The 22177-nt window shown below is 30.2% G+C and overlaps 1 protein-coding gene across 1 annotated transcript in view; it reads right to left on the bottom strand.

Moving 5' to 3' along the window:
• The window catches only part of LOC129230420 (uncharacterized), a 263650-nt gene that overhangs the window by 136343 nt on the left and 105130 nt on the right, over positions 1-22177 (bottom strand). The window contains exons 10-15 of the mRNA XM_054864820.1: positions 14422-14483; positions 11831-11936; positions 10239-10382; positions 8147-8203; positions 2588-2707; positions 2362-2502 (exon numbers count right to left, since the gene is read on the bottom strand). Of these exons, the coding sequence (XP_054720795.1) occupies positions 2362-2502; positions 2588-2707; positions 8147-8203; positions 10239-10382; positions 11831-11936; positions 14422-14483 (630 nt within the window). The remainder of the gene's footprint in view (positions 1-2361; positions 2503-2587; positions 2708-8146; positions 8204-10238; positions 10383-11830; positions 11937-14421; positions 14484-22177) is intronic.

Raw genomic sequence — 22177 nt, 5'->3', positions numbered from 1 at the left:
CTTTCTTTCATTAATTTAAGTAAACAACTTCTTTAAAATATATAATTCCTTCTAACTCACATTAGTAGAATTTGCAGTGGCTTTGAAAAAAAATTAGGACACAATACTACAAAAATATCAGGACACTTGAAAAAAAAATTGTGTGTAGTGTACATATAAACAGATGGGGGACAAACTAATACGAGCACCCATGAAAAGACATGGTCTATTTTAAAAAGCAGAATGCGGATGTCACTTTGAACTCAAGTCTGCCACTTAAGAAAGGTAAGGTATCAGTTGTTCAACTTCAGTCATAGGTGATGCATGCACTTACCATACGTTCTAAAAAATTCCATGACTCGCCTGTCAGGGTTTAAAAAGATCAAGATTGCTGGAATATGGTGAGCTAGTTGCTGGATGACGGAAGATGACAACTATTTGAAAAGTTCAAATATTGTAATATCAGCTGCTATAACAGAGTACACGAAGTGCGAAATGTGTTGACTGTGAAGTTCCAGTAGCAGACGAAAAACAAAGCATTCTCAGAGGGAAAAAAGAGAGTTGACAAACATAATGGTCAGAAAACACACGCAATCTTTGTCCCAAATAACATCAGGTATAAATAGTCATCTTAAGAGTCCCATTATTCAGAATTGTCCAAATGGAACTCCATGCCTTGAAAATTTATAGAAGAATTGCATTTCCTAAACCAGTGAAGACATCATCATGCTTTTCAGCAACGCCAATGGTGTAAAATGCACAAAAATTGGACTCAAGAGTGACAACCAGTCGTCTGGGCAATCAATTTACACCATACCTGAAATACACCGCCAACTCAGTCAATTCCAGCCGAGGACTGCAGTTTTGTGCTTATTAGTATTATGATGCAAATAAGCACGAAACTGCAGTCCTCGGCTGGAACCGACTGAGCTGGCGGTGTATTTCACGTATTTCTGCCTTAGTTCTGGCTATAGGGCGGTAACTTACTGAATAATTTACACCATATTTCAGTCAATTAGACGTGTTTACATGCAGAGAAAGTCCACAGTGCATTTTCTCCAAAGTTAATTATTATGCATGGGGTGACTCCCTTATGATATTGGGTAGCACCTTGATGTGGTCTGGGTCCGCTATTGTATGGTCAATTAATTATGTAGATATTCTGAGAGAGGAGGTACATCCTTTTATACAGACTTTATTTCCAGGAAAATGACCACTGTATCAAGATGATAAGGCTTTTACATACACTCCTAAAATTGTACAAAAATGGTTTGAAGAGAATGAGGACAAAACAGAACACCTTGCTTGGCCCCATTCGTTTCCTGAATTGAACATTTACAAACATATGTCGGGACACTTGGAGTCTGTGTTTGTCATCATCCATCATTTGAGCTTTTGGAATTAGAGACTACTCTGCCAGGAAAATGGCTTTATATTCCACTAAATATTGTTCATGACCTTTATGAATCTATCTAACATTGCATACAATCTTTAGTTAAGTCAAAGGGTAGTCCACACACGACTTCTTATTAATAAAATTTTCTTTTATTTCGTAAATGCTCAGATAATTTTGTTACCTATCTGTATATCTACATAACATTGTACTTTATATTATCTCCATATAATCGCCTCAGAGCAACAGTAAGACATCTAATCCCAGGAATAACACTAAGATATCCTACTGTTGCTCTGAGACAACGATATATCAATGCAGGTGCTTGTATGGCTTTGTGTTTCCTGTGGTTATTGATATCAAGTTTACTGATGCATGTTTTTTTTATTATTTGTTTATAACAGAAAACATTAGCATAAAAAGATCAATATAGTTTGATAAATAAATAAAATTGACAGGTTCTGATTAAGAGCTATATAATGCTGATATAATTAGTAAGAATTTGGGATTCACATTGTGGAACTGCAACAAAATTATGTATTTATTTTAGACAGAAATTTATATTTCTAACATTCGTGTTTCAATTTACGTGAATTAAGTTTCCACTTCAAAAAAAATTTGAGTTTTCTAAAATATATATCTGCAGTATGAATTGTAACGGATATTAAAATTAAATTAACACATAAAAAGAAAAAAGACTTGGTACTAATATTTAACATTAAAAATAAATGAAAAATTATACAAGTAAATGCTTGTTCCTTTAAATTTTAGTACCTTCTTCAAAAAATTTAACTATTCAAATTTGAGCCATAAAACAAATTAGATATTAAAATCAAAACAAAACAAGCAAATATAAGGTAGCAGATATTAAAATACAGCTCTTAACTTTTGAAACGTATAAAGGATGAAAAACGTTGAAACCTCTAACTCGACATGTAATTTTCGGTAACGCGCATGTTCAACTTTGGAATATAAAAAATAAATCTTACTTCAATGTAATTTTCAAGGCAGAAATCTAAATTTAGTTCATTTTCTAAAGTATATGGCTGGACAAAACTCTTGACAGCATCACATAACAAGGGTAAATTTATTGTATCTAAAACTGCAAAAATTAGATCCATTTTGGACTCCTAGGAAAAAAGCACAGAATATTAATTGAATTAATCAGCTACAGAATCATCAAGCATTTCATCAAATAATAAAATGTAGCTTTACCTCAAAGTAAGCTGAGGGAACTGTGCAAGAAAAATCTTTCTTAAGTTTTGTGAGAAGCTCTAAATTTTGTGAAAGTGCAGATAAAGCTCCAATGGAAGAAGTAGGATCAATCCTTTTTTTCTATTAAAAAAACACATTAATTTGTATTAGTTAAAGTTTTCTGTAATAGAACTTATCTTTTGGTTCTAGGAATACTTTTCAGCATTATCAGAATAAACAATAAAATGATAGAGATTAATAAAATACTACACTAGATTATTTTTGGCAAGTTCAGTATTGTCTGACTTTCTTTGGTAAAACCTTCTGAGAATTTGTGCATACCTCAGATCAGCACTGATGTCATCAAAATAGGAGTGATAGAAGAACTTATTATTTTCCTTTTATCAAGATTGATTTAGATAGAGACATTTAGATTTGTATTAAATGAGGTGAAAGGCTGTAAATTGGGGGGGGGGGGGGAGGGAGAGAATAACTGCATGGTTAAAATTTACAATTTCAGAAGGTGCTCATCCTATTAAAGGTTACACCATTGTGGTCTATAGCAGGTATGGCTTCATCAATAGTGTACCTTAAAGTAGGACTAAAGTAAGGTACGTAATCACTACTACAGAGGAGAGTTTAAAAAAACATTTGTATGGTGCATACAAAGCTTGAGACTCACGCTCTTATAACACTGATAGGTAATTATAAAATGATGTTTTTACAGAGTTACAGTGTCATGGTTCACTGCGGAATAAATTATACATACCTTGCAGTAAAAACCTAAAAATCCTCATTTTTGGACTCACTTTAGCCTGACCCTGAGGTACCAAACACACAGATATTTTCTTAAATTGTCTGGTCCACAAAGATTGTAAACAGCTGTCATACTAAGATTTAAATCTTAATTAATTTTTATTTATGCATTGGGGGAAAAAAAGTAACTTTTCCACAACAAAGTCTACTTTATTAAATAAATAACTATAGAAAACACTTTCCAACAAGATGGTTGCCATAACCCCTCAAAATTTCTTTACAAATGTACTGTCATCAGTATAATAAGTGTTTCAGTCTTTCTGAATAATATGGAATGTTCAAATATAAAATGTTGTTGTTTTATCATAGTTAATAATTGCTATGTAGCTATGGGGTACCATTGCCACCAGAGGTTGAACTTCTTTATAAACATATAAGACAATACAAGAAAGATGTACAGTACATAGAGAGGAAGTAACACACAGGGCTCTGGTGGGAATCCAATCCACAACCTCTAGTATTCAAAGCAAAGCTTCTAACTCAAAAGCCGCTAGTCTCTGTGGCTCTAAACCTAGGATGTAATAATAAATCAACAATATAAAATAATGACATTGAAAGAACATTGATGTTTAGAAAAACATCAACCAAAACACATGTTGATGCTTGAATAAAAAAAAATCATCACTATAGTCGAAACCATCAACATTTAGGTCATATACCTATTTCAAAGTGTTTGATATTGTATTACATCAGATGAATTTGATTTAACAGATATAAATGACACTCAAAAAATTAAATTTTAATTTTAGAATTAGTTTTTGCATACTATCCTCTCATTTAAGGAATATAATCCAAAAGTGAAATGATATGAAGTGCATTAAAGAGAAAGCATTTAAATAAAAATATGACTTGAAAACGGATTGAAAAAGAAATGAATTAGTACATTGTAATTTTACTTACATGTATTCTTGCAAATGATAAATCTGCAGAGAGACTAATTTCAGCTTTGTTTGAATCATTCTGAAAATCTTCAATTAATTTCAAAAACATATTTAGTAGATTTTTTCCATTTTCTGGCCAATATTCCTATAATATAAATGCATATGATATTCACTAAAAATCTTGATGCAGATTCAAAATGAGTTTCATACATGGTAATTAAATTGTAGCTATATTTTTAATGACAGGAAAAAAAAGTTGAAATCTGAAAACCAAAAACTTTTGTAACAATTACAAAATTTTATTAACTGTGTATATTAAAGTAGGGAATCCCAAACATTTAATCAGAGTAATCCACTTTTTAAAAGTTAATTTATAGCATAGCTGCAAACATTGAAAGTTGAAAATTAGGGAGAGATAGGCATATAACTTGAGATTTTTTCCTGAAAAATTTTGACAAAAATTTGAGTGGTAAAAGGGATTAAAATATTTGTGCGGATTTTTAAATTAGGCCCGTACAGGATCCAAAATTTGGAGTTTGGAATTCCGGCAGGATACCAAATTTAGAAATTGCGTCTAATGTTATTTCATTTTTAAGTTAATAAAATACAACAACTTTTACATTTAAAAACATCTTTCAGACACCAAAGTGGTTTTTTTGGGGAAAAAAAGTAGGAAATAAGGAATCAAAAATTTAAAAAGTAGGAAAAGTAGAAAAAAAAATCACTTAAAAAAGTAGGAAGAGATAGGAGTAAACACACGTCAAGAGGAAACAAATTTAGCATCAATTTTATTTCTGAGACAGAGTAGCAAAAACAAAACGAAAGAAACAAGATGACAATCATCAGTATGAAAAATAAACTGATGGAAACAAAGATATTAATTAAAAAAATATGAAAATAAAATCCAAACAAAGAAACAACAAAACAGTAATAAGTATTTTAAGTGTGAAAGAATAAAATGCTATACAGTGATCGCAAAAAAACAGGGGCAGATGTTTGAATTTGAAAAAAAAAGGGAAAAAGACTGAAAATGCAGAACTAAAATAAATTTGTTCTTAAATATGGGACTTAAAATTTATAATCAAGTAATTAAACTAAATAAATAATGAAATAAGTAAACTAAAGGACTTGTATTATGTTATTAATTTTTAGCATTCAACATAAATTTTTGTTTCAGGTACGTCATTTATGAGGGTCAGTGGGGTCAATTTCTTCCCTCCCTGGCTTTGGAAAATTAATGCTTAACTATACAAGCTTGTGTGGTTTTTGTTGTTTTCAGATAATATTTGCATTCAGTATACATCCTTCGCTAGCCACCCCGGGGGAAAAATCAAAATGACGGGGCAGTTTTAATTTTAATCAAGCAATAAAAAAATATATATTGTTTTCTTCTTTTGATGATTTTTTACCTCCTTCTTGCTCCAAAATTTTTGTCACAGAAAAAAAATGGAAAATCTGTGCATGGTAAACATAACATTTTCATCAAAGACAAAGATCAGTTACTAATGTTTCTCTGTGCATAAAAGGGAAGGCATGTAGTTTCTCTCTCAATCCTCACCATACAACAAAAATATTCATTCAGAAAATGTTCACGAAATTGAGAGTGAGGGGGGGAGCACCTGGCATCAAAAAAATGCCTGCATATCTCTCTTTCTTCCCCCCTCTCTTTGATCAAGCCCGCTGAGTACAATACCTTACAGTAGATACACCGCATCAGTATAATTGCTGCACCCCAAAATGAGTAAGAGTCTGTCAAAAAATACTAAATGTTCAGAAATGCCGCATTGCCATAAATGCAGCACATAAAAATGATGAGTAACTCCGTGATATTGATGATATATCAGAGTAGAAAAAACCCATTAAAAGAAAAAATACAGTACATATTTGCTTGTGGCTCTTTTAAAAGCAATTTTTAAAAATGTGAAGAAACAAAAACGAAATCTCGCATTTAAACCTGGTTTTGCTGGGTTTTTTTTTGCAAATACTCTTTGCAAGGAAATAAAATTAAATTTTATAAATATTATAATCATGTTTACAATTTAGAATGAACAATAATCATATTTATGTATGTAAAAAGTTAGTTTCCGCGATCATTTTTGAAGTGGTCCGTTTTTGCGAATTTCTGTTATCTGTCTCTTTTTTTTTGTACTAACGTCAATAAAGTATGTACAGTGTACAGGTTTTTCATATTTTCGATTCCTTACTTCCCTTTTAAGGTTTTACATTGCTTTTTTGTTTAAATAGAGTTTCATTTCACTTGATATCAACTATACAAAAAATTGGCGAATAGGAAATTCGGCTTTTCCCGCACTTTTTGAACAGTCGTCAGTTTACTTTAATTAAAGCTCCTACCTAACACGTAAATAATATATAATTGCATCAGAATATGCCAGTATATATTTCTTTATAGTTTCGTTAAAACAGTAGGACTGAAGTAGATGCAATAAAAAGAAAAGTCGATCATAAACAGCGCAATGGCAAAAAAAGTCACTTATGAAAATTTAACTTTTAAACACACAAATGCAGTGGCGTTCCTTCCAGAAATTACTGTAGTCAGTCAATTAAAAGCTCAGGATCCGCTTGTTTCTTTTTCTTTTCAAAATTGAAACATGCAAAAAATTATCGATGCAGCATTGTAAAAATAAGAATCAATGCACAATTAGAAGTGCAAGACTAAAGAAAGAAAAAGCAGGGGGGAAAAAAGGAAAAAGTAGGAAATAAGGAGAGAGCTCTAAAAAGTAGGAAAAATAGGAACTCTTCGGGGTCTGATCTTTTAAGTTGGTTTTCTTTTATGAGCAATAATTAGCATTCTTTAAAACAGGTAAAGATTTAGGGAATTCAGAGAAAAATTGATTATGTTCTACAGCATTTTTTAGAAAATGTAAATTTAAAAAGAACGAAAATGAAATGAACATGTATTAAAAAATGATATTTTCATACTCGTGTATGAAAAAGTTTCGATTTTGCAATCTTGTTCATTTTATTTTACTGTAAGGATTTTCAACAAAATTTTAATTACAGAAAATTCATTTTATAGGGGATTTTGTTGTTTTGATGAAAATTGGAGAGATATTTACTTCATTAGGGAGTTCAGAGAAAGTATCGAAATTCGGGAATCTCTCAAACCAATTGGAAGAGTTGGCAGTTATGCTACATGGTCCCACTTCATCTCCAGGTTTATATTTATTCACTTGTGAGAGATTTCATTAATTAGATAAAGACATCATCAAAAAAAAAATTGTTTTGTTAACTTTTGATTTATTTTCACATAGCACACTAAATGCCATTGAGGTCTAATGAAGACCATGAAGGCCTAGGTAAAGTACAAAACAGTTTTAAAATATGTTTTTGACAAGCCTCAAAACAAGAGATATATATATAAAAAAAAAGTCAATCCCTACATAGGTCAACAAAGAAAATTTTTATTTTAGTTACTTATGCATATACATAGGACAGAATCACAATATCAGGTGGTGAAATAGAAAGCGAATTTTCTTGCAGTTTTCCATTTTCCTTTCTATCATAATCTCTTAAATCTAATACAAGAGAAAGGTTTTCTTAAACAAAAAACTAAATTTAACTAAATTTAATAAATGAATTAATATTTGAAAAACTATTAACATAAGATTGTTCACTACGCGTTTAAAAACATGTATCTAAACTTGAGAGGATGAATAAAAGGTATTTTATTAACAATTGAAAATATGAACAAGATATATAAATATATACAGGGAGAGTGTGAACTAATAGGAGGAATTGAAAAATAAATGAAAGATTAAATTGAACAAACTAAATTAATAACTGAGAGCAGTCAATTCCTTAATTTCAATGGAGCATTATTTCCTATTGTGTACAGAATAGCGAGAAATAATATTTTACAAACTTTTTCATCCATTTCCAAGAGTTTCACACGACGAATGAGCCATTCTGCAACATTATCCTGCAATTAAAAATTGGTAAATCAATCAAATAAGATGAAATTAAAAAAGGCACTTTACTTCAATTCTTGACCATTATATTTGAATAACAATGAGTCACATTCAACCAAAATATTTTACTAAGTACTAATAGAGGCAAGAAAGATAATGCATGCCAAAGTAATTAAAACAAGTATATTATAAGGAAAAACAAAATTAGAAATGGGGAAAATTTAACCATTTCAGAGGAATTTTAAAGAATGTAAATAGTTTTGAATTTGGTTAAACAAATTTTACTGTAACAAACAAGTGATACAAGTGCATTAATAAAGTAATGAAAGTTAAGTCAAGAAATTCTAATAAGCGCTATTCTTATAAATATTAATAATTTATAAGAATTGCATTTATTTGAATTTTTTGAACATTTACAACACACACATATACAAAAAAATAATGTAGCATGCTTTGTTCATTAATGGCATTAAAAAAAGTTATTTCTAAATAAATAGTGCATGAAGCTACTTAGTAATAACATGTTAGCAAGAAATAAAAGCTGTATTTAGAAAATAATAATCATTATATCTTAACATTATTAAAGTATGAGACGTATGGAACTAGGGATTTAACCAAAATGGTTACTTCAAACTTGTAATAACTGTAAAAGCTTTAGCTAGATGTTATTTTTTAATTCAAGGCCTTCAAATCAAGAGAACTAGTTATTAAAGAATGCTTTAATACTGAAATTAATTCAACAAAACTTTTACAGAATTTTAGACAAAAGTTCTTGAAACCTAAATCTGTAACATAAAAAGCATGTGTGAATCAATCTCTTGAGGAATGGCGTGTGGAGCACAAAGCATAATTATAAGGTCAAATGCTCTGAAACTGAGTTTTGATGCATACTTACAACATTTAAGCTTAGTTTTATGAAAAGCTTCACACAAAACCAAGATTTCAATACATTAGCAACAATTTTACAAGCTACTGCTTCCCTTCCGCTTCTGTTAAGAACATGGGGTGAGCTATTGAATTCCTATTTTTTGTGCCTGTGATACTTTCGAGTTAAGGTGTTCAAAGGAAATGCACAAAAAAGTTTTAAATATACCCATATCATATGCTTGAAATTTTTAAATATATCAATTTATGCACTAAATGACAGCACCAAACTATTTTTAATGTAACTGGAGATAGTTTATTTTAAACTTCACGTCTACATAATACTACATAAATATATGTATGTGTGATATGTATTTCATACGGTTAGCATTGCTATTTATGCTCTTTGTACACATACATGGTTTATGTTTTGTGATAAAATATTTTTTAAATTGTCCACTAATGGTTAAAAAAATGAATATAGCACCAACACATATTTCAAAACTTGATCACTCACATACCAAGGTTTACTACTTTCACCCCTGCCCTCAATTGCAACACTACCCCAATTTTTCTAACAATATAAGCAATGCAATAAAAAAGAATGCGACTGCCCTTTAACCCACTTAATAAAACTTATGATTCAATTAACAATTCAGTCTGTTTCAAGTAACAGCATCTGTCTGACAAACTGTTCTAAATGCCTCAATCCCAAAAGCAATACATAGTCAAATATGTCACTATCTTTAGTTTCCTACGAAATAATCAAGTTTCTAAATTGCACAAAACTTACCATAATTGTGATATTAGTTCACCTTTATAGTAAATGAATCTTTTTACATTTGAGCAATATTCAGACAAATATGGAAATTATGATTAATATTTTAACTTTAGCAGCTTTATTTCTTACCATTCTAACCATTAAGCCACCTCTAAATCAAGTTAAACATTTAGTTTCTACAATGATTAACCCCTTACATTGATCAATGTAATCAAATGTTACAATTTTGTTTTTAGAACTAAAGAAACAAATGCAAAAAAAAAAAAAAAAAATCAACATCTCTTACTAAGATCTTTCCTCAGATGTTTGGAGTACTTAATGTCAATTATTAACTTTTTGCCATCTAAAACATTTCCCTCAATATTAAATGTATGTACCAAAAGTACAGATGTTATACTTACTATAACAGAAGGAAGTCTTAGAAACACAACTGGAAATAAATCTTCTTCTAGGAACTGCATTAAAAAGTTTGATGTAAGGTTGTATGGAACCTTTTCTAAAATATTCATAACATCATCTTCAGTAAGAGAAGAAAGTAGTTCATTCTATCAAAATGAAGAAAAGATTAAATAAATAACTTAGAAAAGGCTGAAGTGAAAACCAATTCAGTTTAACCACTTTTGTATTCAAGGAACATAGGTTTAAAAATACTGTTGATCTGTTTCTTTGCAAAAATTAAAAAAGATAACTCTTTGAACAAGTTTGAAATTAAAAAAATAATTATAATTTTGCAATCAGTAAACATTTTGCTTTCCATTAAAACATTAAATTTTTAACAAGAAACCAGCAAGATAAAATGAGCTCATGATAAAAAGCAAGCAAATTACTGTTTATTCTAAGCTGTGTGAATTGCTTCCAATATTTATAATAGGACAAAAGATTGTTATAAAAAAAAAAAAAAAAAAAAAAAAAACAGAATAGCATACATTTGAAGAGATAAGGTGAAAAATAATGGTTAGGAAAACAAATCGAGAAATTAAAATGAAGTTAGATTTTTGTATAAAACATAAAAATGTCCATAGAAGAGGGTGGCTCATTCCTCTTCTGCATCATTGTTTCAGGTTACATAAACCTTCTTTCTTTTTGCAATAATGAAGAGTGCTTGTCAACTTGAAATTAGTGCACACAATTATTTTGTATTTTGCCGTGGTATAACACTGTTTCAAAAATATTTTTCCACAAATAATTATGCCAAAATTCAGCTAAGAGTTACCAAAATTTTACTTTTGATTCATGTGTCAACACCTTCCAACTAGTAAATTCAAATTCGACAATTTATGCAGTGTGATTTTTTTTTTCAAGAAGTCATTTAAAGAAAGGATGACAACTTGTTACAAATTAATGCTTTTTTACCATTATCCCAGTAACTGGACAAAAGGGCACCTGGACTCGATAACATCTGGAAAATTTGATTCCTCTGGGAGATAAAAGATTTAAGTTTTAACTTGTGCTTTTGGAGACTACAAATGGAAACAAAGTTATCACAAAGCTTTTTAAGTGACTGCAAGTAGAACACATTCATGCGATTTTACTACGTAAGTTCATATGAATTTCATTCTTGCTTTTTCATTACAATTGTAGTACAGAAGAATTGAGAAAGTTTATAAATAAGACCTAACAGGCATTAGATAACTTGTTTCCTCTTGATAAGTTTAGTTCCATGAAATTAAATTTGACCATATTCAATGTACTTTCTCATAATATACATCCCTTGATTCATTTTTTCCAGATATGTACTTTTTACACTATGCTTTTAACTTTATTAAAACAAAGCCAAACATATGTTCATATTTGAAATCTTCATGGCAGAGTTCCTTTTTCAAATTTTAACATTTCCGATAAAATATTGATTTTCTAATTTTAATCTTACATCTTTTCATGGTAGATAATAAATTCATTCTAGCTATGGTTTAACAGTACAACAATTACATAAGTGTTAGAAAAATCACTAACCCAGTATAATGTTGCCCAGACATTTGGCTTTGTTTCTTACCTTATGGCATTTCCATACAAGTAAAGCCTTCTTTAAGTGACCAACTGCTAGTTGTGACAAAATATATTCCAATAAATTTTTGGATAAAAAATCTTTCAATGTCATACTGAAAAATAAACTATTTTAATGTCATACTAAAAAATAGTTATTTAATATAATACAAAAATTGCATTTATTTCCAAAAGCAAGTTTTTTTTTTTAAAAAAAACCTTCACGTAATTATTTTTGTATTTTACATGTCTTCGGCAATGAGCAGCATTTCTATTTGATAAATACATTTTTATTTTTGGATGCATGCATGGTTGATTTATTAAAAATGGCACATAGGTTGCTCATTTTGCCCCCTTGAACCTTATATTAGCATCAACATGCCTATAAAGAAAATCTCATCTCTAACACTGATTCACACTCTGTGTGTGTGGTATGAATACCTCAAAACTAAATTATGTTCCACGAACCTAACAATATTGCTTTAATTTTCCAAAAATTAAGTAAAGAGCTAAATAGCAAACGGCACGACCTTGAGTGTCACAGATCTGAACAAAATTCTGGATTTAGGTATATACCCACTAGATATGAACCCAGGTAAAGCGGTTCGACTGCATGGGCCCTAGTTCGGCCGTAATGAGGGTTCAAAGTTTCTAGTTTGGCTCCAGAAAAGTAATGGTTTTTTCTTTGAAATTACCCTCCCCCTCCCCCTTCTTGATATTGCATTGCAGTATCGCACAACTGAATGTATTCACAGTATAGAGTAAATTTCACTGCCCCAAAGTTGTACTAACAAGAGACACAACAGATGCTAGGAGAGCAAATGTTGTGTCAAAGTTTTAAACTCCAAAGAAAACGCTATCGCTGTTCCGGAGCCAAACAAGCAAATTTAGACCCTCCTTGGTGCCGAACTAAAGCCTATGCACTCAAACTACTTAACCTGGGTTCATATCTAGTGCAAACTGACCTAAATCCAGAATTTCATCCAGATCTGTGACCCTCAAGGTTGTGTCGTTTGGTAGTAAGTAAAAAATGTAGCTCTTTTTACACTGAAATATGGCTGTATTTATACTCTAACGTGGCTATCTTTATACTCTAATATAGTTATGGAAAATGAAATTGTTCAGTATAGGATTCTTCTGCAAAAAATATACACATATATGAAAAAACTATGAACTTTGAATTTTAACCAAAACAAAATCGCTTCTTATCACATACCAGATAAAACAGATTTCAACATTTATCAAATATTTAGAGAGATTATTTCAATATCATTAGTTAACTACATGGATATACTATTCACATTGGTTTTTTTTTTTTTTATGGTTTTTAGAAATGTACCTGAACATATGAATTACTAAATGGGTCGTAAAAAATGTTTTAAGTAATAAAATATATTAATGTGTACTCAGTGCAAAAAAGTCTTCAAATAAAACATAACACAATTACTTGGCTTATTTCAGCTTTCAAAACTTTAAAATTTCTTTGCTTAAACTAACTTGTTTTTTTCTACATTTACAGAGCACTATTATTATAGGTGATTTAAACAATAAATGTCACTTGATTCATGTACAAATTGGTTTATCTTTGTATACCTTAAAAACTTGTAAATGCAATGAAAATAGCTAAAAATATATATTTTTCAAATATATCTTTTAAATGTCAAGTATGTTTAGAAATGTAAAATAAGTAATATCTAAAATCCTTGAAATCAGTTCAAAAAATTGATTAAAAAAAAAAAAAACTCCAATAAAAAAACCTGATTTAAATTCAAAAAATTACAAAAATCCAGAACTCAAATCTGTGTTAAAGAATTTTTATCACAAGACAGAGAGAATAAAAGCAACAAATTTTTAACTGATTACAATTAGAAACAAAGAAGCCTTCGGGATTTTTTTCATTTTTCTCCAAAAAATGTAAAGAGATAATCCAGAATGATGCTATCATGAAATCATACATAATAACAACTAGCAATAAATCATCTTTAGGAATACATTTTGCATTTTATTAGTTTGATAAAATCGTTTTATTTTGAGCTTTTGTTTTAAAAAAAAAAAAAAATTGTAAAACACATTTTACGAACGAAAATTTTTACTGCATAGATTTTAGAATTAAAATAATTTTGAAATATGCACTGATTTTTTTTTTTAAGCAGGTAAACTCAAATAACATTAGTTGTAAAAAAAAAATATATTATTTTCCAACATTACAAATTAAAGGCAGATATATCCAAAGGCGCTCATATGCAAAATTGTAAGGGGAGGGCTCAGATATTTTCCCCATGGTTTAGCAGGATATTTTCCCTATGGAAACCGATTTCAGGACAGGTTAGAGTCTTTAAAATTCAACATTTTTAATAACTTATTAATTAATGGCTGGAGAAGCAATGTTTTAACATTTATGCAAAGAAAAAAGTACTAAAAGCAAAGAAGTTCTAATTTCTAGGGGGGAGGGTTTAAGCCCCCACTTGCCCCGTCCTTGGATACATCTAAAAAGAATTTCATTGCAGAGTAAAATATTTAAAGAGATAAGGGAGCAAATGGAAAAAATAATTAAACAAAGAAAACTTTTCTGACAATGATTCTTCAAAGAGAAAAACATACCTCAGTGAAAAGGATGCTTCTAAAAGTTGAAAAGTAACCAGTTTGTTCAAACTTTTATTAACCTGTAAAATTAAAACGGTTTCAAAAAAATAAGTTCTGCAATGCATTAGACAACAAATTAATCTTTTGCATACCGCATCAGACACTCATCCACTAATTTTATTTATACATATTTGACTCATAATTTTTTTCTAAAAAATAAAAGCTCAATAAATGGAGAGTTTAAAGTAAACTGCCGAATTAAGATAATATATTAGTCCCCACTTCGTCCGCATGGAAACTGATTGACTATGTATCTGTGTAATGTCCCTTAAGGGGGTATTCTAGTCTAGAAATTCAAAAAAAAAAAAAAAAAAAAGATCCCCCCCCCCTTTATACTCTCACAGTTTAGAACTTTAAGAATAAGTTTCTAAGAGGATTTATGGAAGTTCAAATTAGTTTTGGAGTTACAGTTAATCTGTTAAATTAAATACTTTTGCTGAAATGAGACTGCCAACTTTAACGCGTTTCTCTCAGAACTAGTTTTTTCGCTACGGTTGAGAAGATATCTCAAGTTCTAGTGCACCGATTTACTTGAAATTTGGTACAGGTTTTCTTAGTACTATCAAAATTGTCTCTAAGTAGGAGTTTTGGCAATTTTTGATTTTTATTATTTTTAAAAAATGTCGAAGTCAAAAAAGGAGCCAAAAAAATGAACTTTTTTTTTTTTTTCAAAAAGATGCCATTTTATGAAAAAAAATTTATTTTCGAATTTGCTATGTCCAGACAATTCTACATCCTTGTTTAATAAGAATTAACCTTAACTTTATGTTTCAGATCCCTCGTAGGATTGGAGTCATCTCAACCAGGAGACCCCTCCTTTTTTTAGAGTCCCCGCTTTGCCAACCTCACCAACTTTAATTTTGAATTTTTTTTCAACTATTATGCATTTTTATACTTTTAAAGTATCAATAAAAAACTGATAAAAATGAATTACGCCCGTAAAATCACCTTAAAATCAAGCCTCTAGACTAAAATATCAGCTTAACATCAAAACAATTGAGGCAGTGAGAAGCAAAGTGATGTAAGTGGCAAAATTAAAAATTTGGAGATAACCAGTACACATGGTAGGATAAACTTTCCTTTGTCTTAGGGTCAGAGATAGTACTAGTAGCCTTGGTAGGTTCTGTTATACAGCATGATTTAGAAAAACTTATCAATGAAAGTCTACCTAGGACTTTATCTTTAACCGTATTTTATACTCAAAACTCGAAAACATCCACTTACATCTTTTTGCTTCTCACTGCCTCAATTGCAGTTTTTCTAATCGATTTGCATCTTTAACCAACATTCTTAAGAAAATTTACAAGTGGAGCCAAATACAATTATTTCAATTCCAATCTCATAATAAAACAGATAAACTTCAGATTATTTGGTAGGACAGTTGAACTTTGTTTTACCAAGGGCAGTTTGGAAGTTGATGTCTGGTGCATGGAACAAGTTTTGGAAGTTTTATGATTAAAAATTCATTTATTTTACCCATAATTTAAAGGACGGTATAAAGATTGTCCTCAGCAATGTATTTTCAAGAGACATTAAATTACCTTCCTTAATGAATAGTCTCCGTTTAATGGGAGGTATAAGTAACCTCTTTACTCTTCACAAACTACCACCGTGTTTTGCACACGCACATGATTAACTGCTAACAGCTGCTTGTTATGAATGTCAGAAGTTCCTTTTTTTTATTTTACAAAGAAAAAAAAAAGAAAGAAAGGAAAGGAAATTTAAATTTTTGACACCTTGAATTCAAATTATGTTTTTTGCAATTAAAAAAAAACATATTTTCTTTTGAGAAAACTTCTAATTTTTTACATAAACATTTCCATACCAGACAAGAAACTTGACTTTTATTTATTTGTCGTCATTGAGCAATCACAAATTGCTCATTAAGCTCAATTGACCAAGTTTAATGTTGCATTGATTTTTCAGGTTACCATAATGAAAAGAACAAGTTTAGCTCGTTGTTTTAATATTTATTAAGAGGACAAATTTTTGTCGCTGTGATTGTAAATCATTTGTATTCAGTCAAGGCTTAACTTAAGCAGATTTTACTTTTAAAAAAATAATAGTTTAAAAAATTAAAAACCCTCATTTTTGTAGCAATATGAACTAAAAAGTAAAAAATAATCTTTGGATGTTAAGTATGATAAAATAATTGACCAAACAATTAAATTTAATGTACAAAACCATGGGGTGTTGTCTATTTACACTTTTGCAAGGACAAAAAATGGAATAAATTTAAGACAATTGATATGAAGCCCCCCACACTTTTTTTACATTAGAGTTAATTGTTTGGTCAATCATTTTATTATACTTAAGATCCAAAGATTATTTTTTACTTTTTAGTTCATATTGTTGCTATAAAAGTGTTTTTTTATGGTTTTTTAAACTAGTATTTTAATTTTTTAGTTTTATTTTTTTATGAAAAATATTTATTTAACGTATCTCAAGATTTTATACATTCATGACTCCCCCCCCCCCCAGGCTTAGCAACATTTGAAACAGGGATCTTTTGAACTAAACAAATAATAATGATACTCTTTAAGGTGTAACAGTCAAGCTCTAAAAACGTCCAAATGCTCTGATAAATTGCGTGTCCATTGATTGTCTAATCCAGTTAATCCATACCAGACATCAATGTATATGAGTGGGAATTATATTTATATTACTTTAAAAATTTGAGATACATTTTAATAAAAACATACTTCAACAATGACTGTGATCAACAATAAATTTTCCTTTCAAGGCTTACCTACTTTTGGCATGAAATTAGTTAAAAACAATTATAATTCACGTTCAAATTACCTTGGAAAAATGGGACAAATTTTATATGATGCAGAAAAATCAAGGATTATATTAAAATATTTTATCTATTGTGAATTAATTCTAATTTTTTTGAGCATTTTTCTCCCTTGTATTAATGGATTTATGCAGAAATATTGATTAAGATTAGAATGAACAAATAATTAATAGTTAATTAAGAAATTTGATTATAGAATTGCATTGTCATTGCGTCTGAGGTCGCATGACAAACTTCAAAAGAATCCGATTGCCAGAAGTGAGTGAAATTTGAGTTTCAAAATTCAGTTACAAGATACATCTTACTACTATTGCAAATGCGAAAGTTTGTCTGTATGGACGGATGTTTGTTACTTTCACGCAAAAACTACTGAATGGATTTTGATCAAACTTGACAATAATGTAGCTTATGCATCAGAATAACACATAGGGTAGTTTTCATCCCATTATGGGGGCGATAAAATACAATTTTCGTATAAATTCTCTAATATGGGGATGAAGAAATACTTGCACATATTAACATCGAAAGCTCTGATTTTTCTGCTGAAGATGGCACCTGGTCGAAATTTCTAAGTGGAATAAAAATCACGGCACGTAATGACATTTTTCTTTTTGAATTCATCAACTACATAAGTTAGGTTTCAAGAACAATATGCAACTGTGTTCTATTCTAGTTAAGCTTCAGGGAACCATGTAGAAACTCACTTCACGCATTTATTGATACCACGGACACTTCGCGGAACCCCTCACCTCTTCCTACGGCAACCCAGGGTGCCGTGGCACCCAGTTTGAGAACCCCTGGCATATACTATAACATTAAAATAAAAAAAAAACCTGTTGTAGGCCCTTGATATAACAATATATCCCTCTACAATAATATATTTCTTTGGTCCCCAAAATATCGTTGTAGCGAGGTTTTACTGTAGTACATAATGTACATCATGGGGAAATAGTAGGTAAATCATTAGCCAACTATAGTATGTTTTGGCAATATTACGAATAGTTCAGTCTTAAAAATTAAAATAGAATTTTTCATTTTTATTTCAAAAATTCCAAGTAAAATAATGAAACGTTTAGTATAACTAGGACAAAAATTTAAACATTAGAACAGTTCAGGGCAGTTTTAGCAAAATTAGGATAGTACTGACTATTGTACTTTTAATGTATACTTCACATACAGAGATGAAAACAATGATGCATTAATATAGAGGCGATCTTTAATTATATTCATACTAGCGGTACCCGCACAGATTTGCCCGTAGTTAACTTTAAAAATGTCATTTGGTTTGCCTGTATATTTACAGATAACATCTACCATGCTTAAAGTTTTTTTTTTTTTTTTCAAAATCTCTTCATATTTTTGAGATCTGAAAACTCAAAATGTAGCTTAACAGAAACCAGCAAAAGCATTAGAAATATTTTAAAAGAGGAGGGAAGTTTCTCTTCCTTGCTTAAAATGCAAAATTAGATTTTTTCCAAAATTAAACACTATAGAAAGAAGGCTGTAATTCAATATTTTAATAATTTACTGAATGTAATTCCATAAAAATTAAGAAAATAAAAGCAGATGACTTTTTTTTAAGTTAAAATATTTTCATTTAAATCCTTTTCAATAAAAGAAAATGATTAATTGCCAAAATAAGCACATTTTTTAAAATGTTAAAAAAAAAGTAATGAAACAATCGAAGGGAGTAAAAGACCTAACCATGGTAACATACAAATTTAATTTCTGCTGCGAAAATGATATCCATTTATCTTTAATTTTTGATTTTATTCTTGAGCTTAATTATCTAGCTTGCTGCAGGTGAGCCTTGGACTTGTGTTTTCTTTAAACGATTCCTAGAGCTCTCCTAATGCTCGTAGAAACTTCAAACAAACTTTAACTGATGCAGAAAATTAAAAGCTTTCGAATGACCTAAAACTTCAAAATGTGAATGAAATATTTCTCCCGCATATTATCAAATTTATGTGAAAAACTAGCTTAAAATTGGAATAGAAAAAGAACAAAATTAAATTTTCGGAAAAACGCTTCGAGGGTACACACTCCACATGCTGCCAACTAATTTTCTGCCAATTTAATGAAAATTGGTCGAACGGTCGAGGCACTATGCGCATCACACAGTTTCAGATGTCCAGACTTTGAGCTTTATTATTAGTAAAGATTAACCAAAATGAAAACAATACCTGGGAGATTAAAGTGTCATTCGGGTTTTGTGCTGAGGTAGAGATCAACTGTAAGAGAAAACAACACAAATATAGTTAATTTGATAGAAGCATAAGAATTGAAGACTAAATAAGAGAGCTCTTTCAAAAAAAAAAAAAAAAAGACAGCACATAATACAATTTAAAAATTTTAACTCTGAGGTCCAATGCAACACATTTAACAAAGCAAATTTTCTCCACCTTTGTTTTTTATAATGGCAAGCACAACCACAATTTGAGCTCATTACCATCGAAAACAAGTAAGGAAATCTGTTGCAATCGACCTGATATTGGGTCAGTTGTAATAAGCATGTCAATATGTTATTTTTACATAATGTAAAACAGAAATGTTACATTAAGTAAAAAGTTCTCTAAAAACCTATTTCTACAAGCACACATGAGCAAGAAATTAAATTATAGTTAATAAATCAATGCTCATATATGCCCCTATTTATCAAGCAATTTACAAAAGTTTACCTTTGATGTTCGCAAAAAATATCAAGGACCTTTACACAGTAGACTTTTAATCAATTATCATTGTGGTTTTATATCTAACTTGATTACTAGTGTATGGCACCACTGGCCCATTTTTTACAACTTTATCTTCACCATTTTATAATCTTTTAGCAAAAAGGCTTAGAATTGTCATGTAGTTCAAGAGAGGTTGTGGATTAATTCCTAAGACTTGACAGAGATCAAGCTTCACAGCAGCTCGGAGTGGGCCATGTCCTTCGCAGAATTGATTTTTAGGTTGTCCTCTTCTCAGATTGACTCCAAGAGTTTTAAATTTTAAAAATCTTCAGGTATATTTTGAGGCAGTTGATCTATCTGTTCCTTTGTCTTTTTCTTTTTCAGGTTCCTGATGATTTAGTTTCAAAGATCATTTTAGTGGATCAGTCATTGTTCATTCTAGTCACCAGTCCTGTCCATTTCAATCTTTGAATAAAAATATAGAAAATATTTGAGAAAAGATTGAACCCCAGATATTTATGATGTCTAGTTTCTTGTTAAGTTCATAAATTTCTGAACTTGTTCTTCTCTAGATGTTATTATGTTTTAAACCTTCTAAATTCAGTACTTCCCTCAAAAACAGGCAGAGTCTCTTAGTCACTTTCAGTCATTCCCTACATTTCAGCAGATGTGTGACAATGGGATGAACTGGCTTAGTACAGCAGTAGTTTGGTTCTTTTGGCAACAGGGTTGGCAAGTTTCTGCCGAGGTGGTTAAAACCACTGGTAGAAACCGGTTAAAACCGGCATGGCAAAAACCACTTTCTGCCACTTTACGGCAGAAACTGGCAAAAACTCACAAAATGAAAAATTCTTGATGTACAACAGAAAATACATGGAAAAAATAATTAATTGTTCACCAAAGTACTGTAATTTTATTACAAAATTATCACAATTCAAAATCAAATGTTACATTGTTTGGACCCTGCAATTGCCTCTTAGAAAAGATGGTTTCAAAAATCTAAACAGGTTCTCAATTTACTACGAACAAATGAGAAGTTTTAGAATATTCTTAAAACAGATGAGCTAGCAGACAATGCATCAAGGAGCAAGCAATGTTCGTGAAACTTTCATCTATTGTATAACTGGTCCACCATGTAGTAACTGGGCTTGTGGTAAAAATTTGACTGGAAAAATAAGTTTTGAGAAATGGGGACAATTTGTTTTGCAAAGCTGTGACATTAGGTACAAAATTTAGGCAAGTAAAATTCTAGCACTTTCTTCTTGAAGCACATGACATGACAATTTCAATCACGAACAATTTAGAGGAAGCATATAAGTGAGCAAATTACAATCAGTAATGCCTGTGTAATTCTGTATGTCACTCTTCTTTCCTAAGCACCCCTGTATGATTTTTTATCCTTTGTTAAATTAATACAAATACTACGAGCCTCTGCAATTGGAAAGTTCCCTTTCTGAACTAAATCAAGGACACTAGCATGGGATTTTATTTTTTTAAGTGATAAAATGATGTTTAATTTTTTAGTTTACTTAAACAAATATCATTTATTAATTACTTGAGTTATTAAAGACATTTTTAAGTTTTTGCCAGTTTCTGCCAGTTTTTACCGGTTATAACCAGTTTCTGCCACTGGCACGGCAAAAACTAGTTTCTGCCGGCAGAAAGCCAGCCCTGTCTGGCAATGATAGAAGATTTTAAGTATTTTTGCAAATTCAAAAAAAAAAGTTTCCAGCCATATCTTTCTTGCATATGTACTTATTTTCCTTAATTGCCTTACTTGTTAAATAATTTTTGTATTCTGGTTCATTTTTTGTTTTTCATCTCAATCTTTCTGCTAGTTCTTGTTCCTCATCAAAACTTTGTTGCATGGATCTTGAGTTGCCTGTCTATACTTACAGAACCTATAAAGAAAATGAGTGTCCAATCTGATGTTCACAAGCTAAGATCAATGTAAACCAAAGAAGCTTCTACATCCATACTTTTTCCTCCATCAGTTGTTTGTGTACTATATCTAGGCACCTAAAAACAATACCTCTCATAATTGCATCAAAACATTGAATATTAAATATTTTTAAGTTTGCTCATTTGTTTAGTTACTTTTATTTATTTTCACATCGAATAAAATTATGCAGGTGTTTTTCCCTTAAATTTATGTTAGTGATGTAGATGCAATTATTATAGCCATAGATTACTGCAGCCAATTATTAAAACCATAGGATCATGAGGTCATGTTACTGTTCCTTTT

This window comes from Uloborus diversus, chromosome 9 (genome assembly GCF_026930045.1).
Source record: "Uloborus diversus isolate 005 chromosome 9, Udiv.v.3.1, whole genome shotgun sequence".
NCBI lineage: Eukaryota > Metazoa > Arthropoda > Arachnida > Araneae > Uloboridae > Uloborus > Uloborus diversus.
The sequence above is the reverse complement of the archived record's forward strand: the minus strand, read 5'-3'. Positions and strand labels throughout refer to the sequence as shown.